Source organism: Citrus clementina, unplaced genomic scaffold (genome assembly GCF_000493195.1).
Source record: "Citrus clementina cultivar Clemenules unplaced genomic scaffold, Citrus_clementina_v1.0 scaffold_3, whole genome shotgun sequence".
Classification (NCBI taxonomy): Eukaryota; Viridiplantae; Streptophyta; class Magnoliopsida; order Sapindales; family Rutaceae; genus Citrus; species Citrus x clementina.
In genome coordinates, this window is record NW_006262339.1 from 1,593,504 (window position 1) to 1,606,469 (window position 12,966).

The following is a 12,966-nucleotide window of genomic DNA, read 5'->3' on the forward strand; positions in this document are numbered from 1 at the left end:
TTTTTTTTTTTTTTTATGTTGATCTACTATTGGAAAAGAATATTTGTTCCAACTTATGCATAAGAAGTTTATCCTTGTCCTTCTAAAGAAAATATATGACTAACCTATATTAAAAAATTTAGTTCGCGAATGAAGGTTGTCTCAATCTCAACTTATATACTTAGTGTTGTAGGTGATATTTTTAAATTATTTCTCCCAGGAATATGAGATTATTTCCCAATAAGTTTATTTAAGTCCAACCAATGCCCGTCCGCTTCTTAAAATTAACTTGACCAAAATTGCATCTCTAGCTCCAGGGTCCAAACGGGAAAGAGAAAAATTTGGGGGGGGGGGGGGGGTAGAACAAATTAATAATCATACAAAATGAAACGCAAAGCAATTCACGCTATCTAAAAAGGCAGCCAATAAAAGTACCTTTTCATCAGCAAAAGCAGTAGAGCATAAACCATGCCAAAGTTGACAAATCATAAAGGGGGGCAACTCTCTCAAGCATGAAAAATCATCTTCATGGAGACGATTTCGGGACCACAACATTGAAATGATCACGATATTCTGTAATTTTCATAGGAATTGTCTTAATCTCCAATACTAAGGACCCAACCAAATTGCTTGCTAAATTAGTTTTGTCTTCATTGAAAAAATAAATACCTAAACATGACACCCAAGAAATTTTGTAACTTCAATCCAAAATAAGAGCCACAAACGATTCAATCGTTTAGGTTGGGCAAGAAAGCCTACCAACTGACAGTCTGATATTATATTAGTTAAATTCTTTGGAACATGGATGCCATCCAAGAGAGGATTAGGAAATATCTGTATAAGCTTGCATCAATCACTTGCCATTCCAATTTACCCTAACAGTAAATTAATAGACATGTTCTTAGGAATTCAAAAGGAGAGAAATTGGAACTACCAGCTAATTTAACTGTAGGTTTTATGTCTCTTTCTATATATATATTGTATGGAGTATTAATCTATGCCTAAGCTACTAATTAACTAATCATCTATACCATGATCACCATCCTTTTGATAAGCGCTCCAACGAACTCCGATTGAAAACCGCCGGATCAATGAAGAACTATGGAAAATCTAACCAGCCAAGTCATGAAGCAATTGAGCCCCCATGAGATTTCTGTAAGGCAAATTCTGTCCTTCACCATCTAAAAGTGAGTACTGAACCTGTTGGCAATCTTCAATGTGGTCTCTGGGGTAAAATAGTGAACTTTGTGATGCTGGAGAAAATGCTAAGCTCACCCCACTACCACCATGCTGTTGCAACCCTAAAGTCAATGACACGCCACCACTACCGCCATTAAAATTCTGATGGTTGGCACTGTCATTGGCATAAGAAACCCCACCCACAGTGTGCTGATTGTAAGACGAAAAATCCAACTCCATGGCTCCAAATGACCCAAAATTTTGTTGCATGTGGTGACTTGGAAGGGCTTTGTTAGGGTTTTTGTTAGCGTCATTCTTATCATGATTATTGATAATGGAAGACAGACATTCCGAGTCAATTCGAACAAGTTGATCCTGTGTGGGTTTTTGATCAGCAGGAGGATTTTGAGTCTGATTTGGCCGGCCACTATTGTCATCAAGATCAGTAGCACCGTCGGAAGATGCCATGTTGTTGTCTTGCTCCTTTGTTTCTTCTAAGTACATTTCTTCCACCATGGGCTTCCATAGCCTCACTCTTGCATTAATGAACCAATTGGACACCTATATGATGAAACACACGTAGAAACAAAAAGCGCATAACATTTATATTAATCTTAATTATCCGTCGTATACATAATAATTGAATATGGTGATATTATATCAGATTAAACTATGTATATAATAATTAATTAATTAATTAAAAGATATGTCCCATTGATACTATAAAATTAAATTCACGAAGCATAAATTAATTAAAAAACGTATATAGTTGGACATACCTGGCTTCTCGAAAGGCCAGTTTGGCGGGCTAAGATATGTTTATCAACATCGCTTGGGTACCTGCGAGGGTTTTTTTTCTCATGTAAATCAGTACAGTACAAATTTAAAGAGATGGGTCCTATCCTATGCAAAATATTTAAATCCACACAAAAATAACAGAGAGAGGGGACAAGCCATAGCCAAGCAATATAGAGGAGAAGAAATTAAATGATTGAAATTTGGAATCTGAGTAGTGGTTGGTGGAAGCTAACAAAATGATTGAGACTCCTAATGTATGAAAAATTGAGGTACAAACTACAAAGACGGCACAAACAGTTGTTTCTTTATTTTCTCTTAATTGACAGAGAAAAACATTGATTCCTTCACTAAAATCAGTTCATAGGTTAACTTGTATGAAGAAGACTTACAATCCGTATAAATCTCTTAAAAGAAATTATTAATAAAAATAAAATTAAGGAGGAGAAAAGATAGAGAGAGATTTACGGATGAAGAAAATGTTCGAACAACCAAGCACGAAGCACGGATACGGATCTTTCAGGCAGGCCCCTTTGAGGTCTCCACGGGTGACTCTCCATCATGCTCATCTGCTGAAAAGCTCGTTGTTGTCTCAAGGCTTGATCAATGATTTTCAGTCTTGGTGTTTCGCCTCTGCTTGTGCCCGGTGCAACGGGATCTTTCTCGCCCATGGCTTTCTTTGTAGCCTGAATTTGACCAACAATCCCATCTCTTAAACATCTAAAATGCCTTGACATGGCCTTGGAAGCCAAAGCTGAATACACCCTTGCCGCCCCGTTACCCGCCACAGCTTCAAAGGAAGATACTACGGCTTTCATTTGATCGCAGTAGTGCCTGTATCTTCTATCCACCTAATATAAACACGGGCATGACATGAGATAAAATAAAAATAAAAAAGTAACATAAGATGAAGATACGATGCCATGAAAAGAAAAAGGAAGAGAGGTTTCTGAACGTAAAATGAAAAAGCAACTATTGTCACGATCTGGGCATTTATTGGGAGGCCCCAAGTCGCTAAATTAGTTCAAGAACTATGTTTGGAGAGGACCTAATGCTCAAGGTGAAGTAAAAGTTGAAACTTTTTCTTTTCTTATCTTTTTTTTTTTCACTAATTTAGATTAAGAAACAAGTTTTTGTATTTTCCTCTGTTGATTGAAAAGATGGGAGAAAAAAAGGGATCTTTCTGGAACTTCAAAAATAAAATTGAAGAAAATATATATTTATATATGAATACCTCCTCAAGCATTGAAAGCAGCTTTGTCTTTCTTTTCTGCAATTCCATGAATTCAAGGGAGCAAAGGGATTGCTTTCTTGAAGAGCTACCGGCATTCTCATCATCCCACTGTTGTTTGGCCTTGTTGGATTTTAGCTTGGTTGCATCATTTTGCTTAGTCCCCAGACTGCAAAATTCTTTTAAAATCTCTTGCGCAGGAGCCAAGTACTTCGAATTCCTCAGCTGAAACTGATGCCCAGTTTGATGATGAATATTGGGTGGTATAGCAGGTTTTCCCAAAAACCCATCTTGCATCATCTGTTGTTGCTGTTGAATACCTGCAGCAGGTTTCCCAAAGAACCCTTCTCTAGAAGTTGATGAGCTGATAAACCTCATGTCATCTTGTTGATGATCATGGTCGTTGTGATTGGTTTGTCTTAGCTCAAAAGACTGTAAGCCAATACTGGAAGGGTTGCTTGAAGAAAGAGAGAGTGAGAGGCCTTGACTTGGTCTCTCATTTCCTTCACAAGGAAAAACACACCTCAAAGAAGAATCATCAACAAGCAACCGGCTGTTATTCTCTTGCCAAGCGCCTGCTACATCTGAGTGATCATGACCAACTATTAGATTCTCACCACTAGTTTCAGACATCCCAGTTGTGAAATCTTGTTTGTTGAACTGGTGATCATGTTGATAGAAATGATGGTCACTTGTTGTGGACTCGTTGATTGTCTTTGAAGATGAAGGGCCAGGATTGTTTCCTGCAGGTTTATTGTTGAAGAACTCTTTCCACATAACAGAGTTATTGTCTGAAGTATGTTGCTGTAGATTCTTCGAAAACCCTATCATCTCCATGCCTGTTGTCAAGTTGAAGATCTCATGGTTGCCTTCAAAACCTTGGATCTGATTCATCATATGAGTTTGATGAAGTGTTGGGTTACTAGATGAAACGTCTGAGTAACAAAAGCCACCTGATGAAATTATGTTCCTTGATTTATCTTCACAAAGTTCCCTAGCCATGTAAATAAAAAGTTCCAAATTTTTTTGTTGACTCTGCAAAGAATTAAAAAACCAAACAAGATCACCTAACAAAACTTTTAAGACTAAATGATATTCAAAATAAGAAAAAAATCTTGGACCTTGTTGGCTATTTTATTTAAGTGCAAATTTAATACAAGAGAGAAAAACGCGAGGCCTTACCAGTTGCGGAGCAAGAGTAAACTATGTATTTTATCAGTGATGTTGAAGACGAAGCAGAAGAAGAACAAGAAAAAGAAGAAGAAGAAGAAGAAGCGCTCCTCAGAGTTTTTCTGTAAGTAAGCCAACATGGGTTGCCATAAGAACGGACAAAGAGAGAAAGATCAGAAATAGAAGATCAGATAGAGAGGATTATGACTTCGTAGAGCTAGCCGTGATCATAACTTCATGTTTCTATATGCCTCTCTTTTTCTTCTCTCTCTATAGACTGTAGCCAAGCTACCAATAAGCTCAAGTGGGTCAATGCTGTATGATATTAATACATCCAAAATAGACTTCCTAGTAAGAAAATTCAGTAATCCCCCCTCAATTATTTCATACCCAACAATTAAAAATGACCACAATCATTAATATAATATGATAAGTAATAAACAAAACCATAAAAAAAGGACCGAATCCTCTGCTTGAGAAAGTATTGTAAAATGACCATACACAGAGACCAGGGACCAACAGAAAGTTATTATTATGATCGTCGTTTGCCTGATACACAAACTACAAGCCGTCACATGACCTGTTCTTTGTTGTTTAATTAATTGGTTATATATTAAGACATTCCACATACTGATAATAATAATAATAAATTAATCATCATAATCATATAATTGAGAGAAAAATAAAATAAATGAAGATAAAAAGATATAAGAGATCTTGGTTGGAACACGAATCCCAAAAATCACTTCCTAAGTTGGAGTTGTAACCAGGCTTTTTCAGATGGGTCTCAGACTCTCAGTGTGGCTTCTCTTAGAGGGTGGGCCTTTAAAAAAAAAATTGTACTTGTTTCCCAAAACGAAAAATAATATATATACAATACAAGGGCATATAATATTGAATTGAATGTCTGAGACTGAGTGAGAGAGAGAGGTGTGTGACTGAATTTTGAGAGAGAGAGAGAGAGAGAGAGAATAGATGCGCCTGGACGTGGATGTAGTGTAAAAAATTTGTTCCCAAAATAAGGGACTGTGTGTGTGATGAGATGAGGTGGTCCAATTCTTCCCCCATCTAATTCTAATTAATTGGTGTATTAAAAGTACTCCACCCATTCTCCTTCTCTCTCTAAATTTCTTTTCTTTTTGGGACCACTTCTTTTTTCTCTTCCTTCATTTTTTCAAGATGATATATATTAATATATATATATATATATATAAATAACAATATGCTCACTCCACGCGCACCTTTGCTAGCTATCACCATTCACCCGCCATGTTTCACCATAAGAAGAGAACATCTTTTTTTTAACTGGGCAGTCTGGCTCTTTTTCGTTGAGGCCTGCTTCCTCACTTATTCCTAATCCAGAAAATTTCAGTTCCGTGTATCATCACTTCAAATTCGGAATTGGTTGGCTACATTGATATGAATACTACATATTTTTATTTGAATTGGGAGCAAAAATTTTCATTCGAATCACCCACTAACTAAATGGAAAATTACTTGTTTTTTCTGCAAATGTACAAGGGTTTCAAGTCTCTCTTGTACATTAATGGAGCAATTTATACTCTTTCATATATTAGAAATGTACATGATAAGCGTTTCAAGTCTCTCTTGCACATTAATGGACCAATATGTATTCTTTCATATATTAAAAATGTACATGGCATATTATGAGTCTAAGTATCTATGTTACACCATTTCAAAGTTGATGTGGTGATAAAGTCAAATATTCAAGGCTTCCGGCTGCACCATACCAATAAAAAATTGGAAGTTATGACCGACTTTAATTTGGTAACTACAATAATTATAAAACAAGAAAAATAAAGAACTTTCATGAACTCATACTAATTTATCGTTTATGTATATAGTCGTGAAAAAATCCTCATTTTCAAGCTTTTAATAAAAAAAATTACATTTTTTTTTAATGTATACTGTATATGGAAACATGAGTTACTTTTAAAAAATAAAGTAAATGTAATCATCCAAAAAAGCACCATCCACACACGTTTTTTCCATAATAAATTAAAGGAGAAAAAAGGGGTACTCATCAGCTCTTAGCCTTGAAAAAAACAAGGTGAAAACAAAAATACACGCACGAAACGTGAGAGTGGGGGTCGAGTCAAACGTCAAATTGAATAATGAATAATACAGCTTTTAATTTTTGTCCGTTAAAAGCAGGTGGTCCTATAACGAAGCTTTCTACGCCGCTTGCCAAAATTTCTCTTGCTCTTACTTAACCCTCCCGATGACGTCGTCAAATTTGTGCTTTATCGACTTGTAATTTTCCTGTGGTGGAGATGATAATAATATTAGGAAAATGTACAAACTACAATACGCACCCTTTGCCTTTGCCTTGCGCACCATATATATATATATATAATATAATATAAAACAACTACCAGTCTCCGAATAGACAGAGTCACTGACTTACATAGTTAAAGCTCGTATCCTCACGTAACTTTCATCAGATTTTCTCTGCCAATGTATAGATTTTACATAATATATGTATATATATACGTTTACTTTAAAATTTATTTGAGCCACAAAGCAGTTTGTACGGAAGCAGCTTTTTATTGTGAATTGTGATGACTGATGATGGATTTGTGTTTGGGCCAGTTTATTTGCAAAATAGCACCCACAAAAGGCGGGGGAGGGGAGTAAAACTAAAACTAAAAAAGATGATCTGTTGAGGTTCTTAGTGATTCATGGCAGCGTCCAGTTTTGAGATTGGCGTTGAAACTTGAAGCTTTTGTGGGTCTGCAAGCGTGCGTGGTCCATGATCCTTTTTGAGTTGCTGGGGACCAATCTATTTAGCTATATTATTAGGGCATCAATGGCACTGCTACTGTAAACCTAGGTAGCGTAGCTACCAATTTATTTTTGCAGCTTTTTGATGTCCATTTCATCAGCGGATCATTGAACTTGGGATCAAGTTCTCACAAGATTAGGTTTCAGGTTCGAGATCTTTGATTTATTCAAACCCTAAGTAACTAATAATATGGAGATCGATCTGAGTTGTAATTAATTTCAGTTATTGTTTTGCCTCATTGGTTGGCAATTTAAATTGTGCCCTGTCATTGTGGCTTAAGGTTCGCTTGAAAATGGATTATGTACTTCGGATACTGTCCGGTTTTAATTGTGTTATGGGCTTGTCTTTGTTAGAGTGAGGACGCTTCAATTAGTATTCACGTGGCTTAATCTCTCATTGCTGTCAAGAAAAAGTTATTAATATCATTGTTATTGATTATTTTTCCATTGCGCTGCCAACATGTTTGAACTAGCTTAATATCAGGGATGAATATTTTGTGCAGTATACCTATGCGGTACTTAAATAATTCTCACCTAAAAATTACTAAGTAAGCATTGAGCTTTTCAACTAGTTAAGTTAAGCTACTTACGTAAAAATTAGAGAGAAAAGTGAGCAATTAGGGTAAAGAGAGTATGTGTATTATTCACAGAGTGTCTGTACAAGAGAGTTCGGGAGCTTGCATTGAGTTGCTTATAAGTTTGCTTCGTTATTGCTTTTTACTGAAATGGCAAGTGGCAAGCCCTATTTATAATAAGACTTGCCTAATTTTAGAATCTTCTAACCCTAAAGAGTTCTCATGAGTTGGAGAGAGCTCTCATTCTAGCAAGATTAGGAGTGATCGTAGACTATATATGTTCAAGGTACGTGGTGCAACACTCTAGCAATATCTAGAGATTTCCTAATTATGTACAAATAAAAAATGCGTTAGAGATAGAACTTTCTAGAATTAAGTCAAGCTAGCACACCGTGACTTGTGTACTTAGCGTCTTCGGCTGAAATTTGGGCGGTCTGTGGCATCAAACTAAAAAGAGCCCAAACATATACAATTTAGTAAGGATAAAAAGAAGATAAAAAAGGTCAAAAAATCATCCTAAACAGTATCAGTTTAGCCTAAAGCTACGCTAATAGGCTACTTTAAACAAAATCATAGTTAATAGAAAAATAGAGGTAATAGAGGTATTATATATTGCATCTTTTTATAAGGGATTATTGTTAAAGAGGGTCTTTATACAATTGTTTAATTATGTTGCTAGGGTTCATTTGGTTATAGTTTCACAATTTTAAAGTGTTTGGTAAACAACACTAATCGTCGCTAACATGGGCGGAGAAGAAGTTAAATTGTGCATTAATTAAGTTAAATAAATACAAACAAAAACAGCATTAACTCTTGAGTAGAACAGTCGAAGCAAAACTGCCAAATTGTTTAAGCATAAATAAAGAGAGCCCTAGGAACGACGACTTAGCTTCGACAAAAGATGAAAACAAGAAGAATCATTCTAAAACATCGTAGTTGAGCTTAAATTGGACTACTTCTACCAAAGATCATAATTAACAGAAAAAAAAAAGTTGAGTTATAATATTGCATCTTTTAATAAGGGATTATTGCCAAAGAGGGTCTTCACAGTTGTTTGATTTTGTTTCTAATTTTAGGGTATCCAAATCATAAGCCGACACGATCAGTTTCCCTCAAGTAGGAGAGTTATATATAGCAGCGGGACCTCTGGGGTTTGCTTAGCTAGCACTATGTATATAACGTTATAGATAAAGTAGTTTCATGAACTGATCAAACAATAAATTAAAGCTGGACAACAAGTAAATTATAGAGGGATTGTTTGATTTCTTCTTATTAGTAGCACGATTTCCATCATTGTATATATTGATAATATATACGCACGCGCGTGTAAGTCTAACGAGGAGCTAATCAGCTAATTAATCTACGTAAAATTAATATACCATGCCACTTGTTACTTCATTTGTCTTCATAATTTACTCCCAATATAAGGGTTTTTTTTTTAAAAAAAAAGTACGATATTTTTCTCATGCTTTCATCAGTGACTATATATAATTTAACTATTTATTATTACTTTCTTCTTTAATCAAACTTTTGGGGGACACAAAATTGCAATTTGGCAACATTATACAACATAAAGACAACCCACGTGGAAAATTTTGTCATGGTGGGCTATTTCAGTATGAAACTATGAATTAATATTATATTGTCCAGTTATGAGTTAAAATATAGGCTTTTTTGTTTTCATGGCCGTTTAATTATTCACCGCTTTTTGTTCTTGAATGGACTGTCAAGATCTAATGATGCATTTCATCAAAGTAGTCATTCATCAGAGCAACGGTCTTGATCAATTTGTTTATCATCAAGTATATAATTTATATCTTGGGGGCAGAAAGTTAATAGACAAAGAGGAACTTAAGCTTCTTCTTTTTAGAAATGCTAAGTGAAAGTGAAAGAATAGATTCGATTATGGTATCAAGGTGCGGACGCACTCATTTTCTCTTTTTCGACACATTATTAAATCATACGGTTTAATAGTTAATTAAAATAACTTTATTAAATCACATAATTTAATAACAAGTCTGCATTTAAAAATGACGGATGCAGGTGTGTGTATGTGTGTGCGCGCGTGTATATATATAGAGAGAGAAGGGGGGGAGACAAAGAGAGAGTCCGAGCTATAAATTTTATTTACAGAGGCAATTTAAGAATGAATTCAGTATAAAATATCATATTTTATATTCATGGGACATTTTAATTAATTTCATGAAGGTACAGGCCTAAAATTTTTCAATTCATGGGGGTATTTCAATTAATTTTACAGGATTAGGGTCTTGAATAGTAAATAAAATTTATGGTTTTTCCTAAACAAGTGCGGGCAGTTGCCCCATTTACCGAGGCTGGCTCCATATATATATATATGTCATGACGACAGTAACCAAAGATATTATACTTCACAACTTGGAGACCATCAGATAATCAATTTTTTGTAGATTTTTTTAATGATCTGATGATGCTCAAACTATAGGGTATGATATCGTTAGAAATTACATAATTGGCCGCATACGTAGAATATATGCTTGCTAGCTCTGCAATTTTTTGATTTTGAATATTTTCAGCATTTTAATTTATTGATCTTTATGCTTCATATTTATCCCACAATGCACATGCTAAATAATTATTGTATGTGAAGCCGCAGAGCTAAAATGGAGAGTCAAATAAACATGGGCTATCCGGTTGAATAGCATAGAAACTAGGGTGATTATAGAAATCAAAATGAAAATGACATTTACAATATTCAACATCACTTCTTATAATGTGATCCTCTCTTGCAAGCCCGGGCTAGGTTTGCTTTTTATATTGGCACAAATTCACTAATCTTTATGAGTAGTGCAGCGTTGACACCAATGATACGACGAATTTTAAATCACAATGTAATAATAATCTTCATCATCTTAATTTCGCCAAATATACGTGTACGGTTTGTGTGTATGATTCCCGTATTATGTGTTTACAAGCTTTTGGATGGCTTCTATATATAATTTGTTTTAATGGTTTAATTAAGAATAATAATTGATTAAAAAAATGGGTAACATAAAAGTTTCAGGATGTGGCATGCATTTGCGTCATTTTGTTCTAAGAGATTTGATCATCTGAGTCATTACTTTTGTAATTTATATAGAAACATTATCTGGAAAAACGGCACAATGATCCCTATACTATCATTTTCAAAAACACGATCAATTCCTCGGTAAGTTTTTATTTTGTTGTAACTCACCATGTGCATGTTCATTCACACATGCATTAATCATTTAACAAATTTTGCGCTAGCTAGCTCGCAAACGACTTCTAATTGATAATTGATAATTCCATTTTCTTGGCCGATCGTGTAAGTTCGTCTCCATAATAACTCCATGATCATACAATTTACTGGGTGACCCAAGTTGCAGAAATTCTCCAATTTAATTGCTAACTAGCTTTTGGCTTTTTGGAGACTAAAAGAAGGGAAAGCGATACAAGGAACAAAAGTAGGGCCAGCACTGAGCAAGAAACAAAAAGGAAGGGAGCTACCTGAAGAAATTGATAACAACAAAATTAAAGTGCTGGCCAGGCCAGTGTACATGTGAAAAGAAGATCTCATAGTACTACTAGTGCGCATGTTGAAAGATTTTAATCCTCAGAAAGAAGTTAGTGGCATTAAAAACCCTAGCAACAAAGCAAGTCCGTGCATGCCCTCGACACGTGGGGCTCCTTCGAAACATGACCATTTCCATTTGTGTGGTCCATTGACCCATTAACCTTTTAGTACTCCATTGATTCATCATTAACTTTGGATTACGTATGTAAATTGTTTGTAATCAGTTACATAATGGCAAGATTATTCATTAATGTATCAATTACTTAATAAAAGAACAAAAATACGTACATTGCAGCTATATATAATGACAACAACCCCAACTTTAGATTAGATTTTTCTATTTTTAAGTAATGATATGTTTACGTAGTTGAGAAATAAATTTTGTACCCTATATGATATGGCATTTAATGTGTCATTCATCCATTGGTGCTGTGAATTATTTCGTTAATGATAATATAGAAAATCAGTTATTACAAATCATTTGAGATGTAAAATTCATATCTCAATTTTGTATTTACATCATTAATTTAACTTTTTTTTTTTTGTATATCACTATACACACACACACACGAGATATTATTTAAAGTACCACCAGTTTTGGAGCCGTAATAAAACCTGCCGAGCTACTAAATTAGGGTTTCGTGCAGATGCCATGCCCATGTATATCAATTTTAACAATGCACTATGAACTAGCAGTAATGACTTACACAAGTAAATTTGTGTACCTAGTCCAATACTACATTCAGTCTTTTCTCCAATTAAGGTCCACAGAAAGTCAGATGTAAGATTTTTTTAATATTAATTATTAATTGAATAATGAAAATGACATTAATTTTACTGGCTGTCTTTGTTGAAATTTAGCTGCTTTTTTTTTGTGCGAAGCTACTTAATTGATTATCTCGTAATTTTTTTGAAGTTGTGAAACATACTTTTGTAATCTCCTCTCTTGTGGACCAATATGATAGTGGAATCTTCAATCCATATAAGGCTCATTCATCATCATAATCAATTTATCATCAAAATGAGGGTCCAACTTAATGAACATAAAAGTCAATTTGCAACTTGAATTTGTATGACAATAATGTCACCCACAAAAATGGAGCAATCCCTCTTATCTTTTAAGACTCGTCATGCTTTTCATCTTATATACTATGTTACTAATTATCCCTTAATTGTTGTTTGCTGTCTTTATTCTAAACTTCTATTGGGAAAATAATGGAATTTGCGGCCATGTCTTTTACAAAATTATGTTGTTAGATTTCCAAGAATGCATACAATTAATTAATTAATAATATACAAGATTAAGAAGAAATTAAAGTGAAAAGGGCATATCATCCAAGTTGTACAACATAAAGTTGTGGGCTTATATAAGAGTTGACAAAAGTCTAATACTATCATCAATTTATTTCCATAATTAATTAGTTCCATTTTCTTTGACGACTTAATTACTAATGCAAAGCAAACTAATAGACATGTATTATTTTCATAAAAATCTTATTTAGGAGTTTAATAAATCAGATAATCCATACAGAAAGATTTCGGGTAAATTTTCAAGAAATGTTAGCCAATTTTAAAATATTGTTGATTTCCTTCGCCAACACGAAAGATCAGCCATCGACAGGACTACAGTCAATGCATATGACAAACGCAAAAAAAAA

At 34.4% G+C, this 12,966-nt stretch overlaps 1 protein-coding gene across 2 annotated transcripts; it reads right to left on the minus strand.

Annotated features, from left to right (window-relative positions):
- Window positions 1-810: 810 nt before the first annotated feature.
- LOC18046176 (homeobox protein BEL1 homolog) lies at window positions 811-4,641 on the minus strand. 2 transcript variants are annotated; one of them, XM_024189257.1, is made up of 5 exons: window positions 4,367-4,641; window positions 3,188-4,119; window positions 2,422-2,804; window positions 1,938-1,998; window positions 811-1,719 (listed from the first exon to the last, which is right to left on the minus strand). In XM_024189257.1, the coding sequence occupies exons 2-5, from the start codon at window positions 4,079-4,081 to the stop codon at window positions 1,090-1,092; spliced, it is 1,968 nt and encodes a 655-aa protein (XP_024045025.1). In that variant the 5' UTR covers window positions 4,082-4,119; window positions 4,367-4,641; the 3' UTR covers window positions 811-1,089. The 2 variants fall into 2 exon arrangements, with proteins under 2 accessions (XP_024045025.1, XP_006439494.1); XM_006439431.2 differs by having other exon boundaries at window positions 3,188-4,219.
- Between the last annotated feature and the right edge of the window lie 8,325 nt (window positions 4,642-12,966).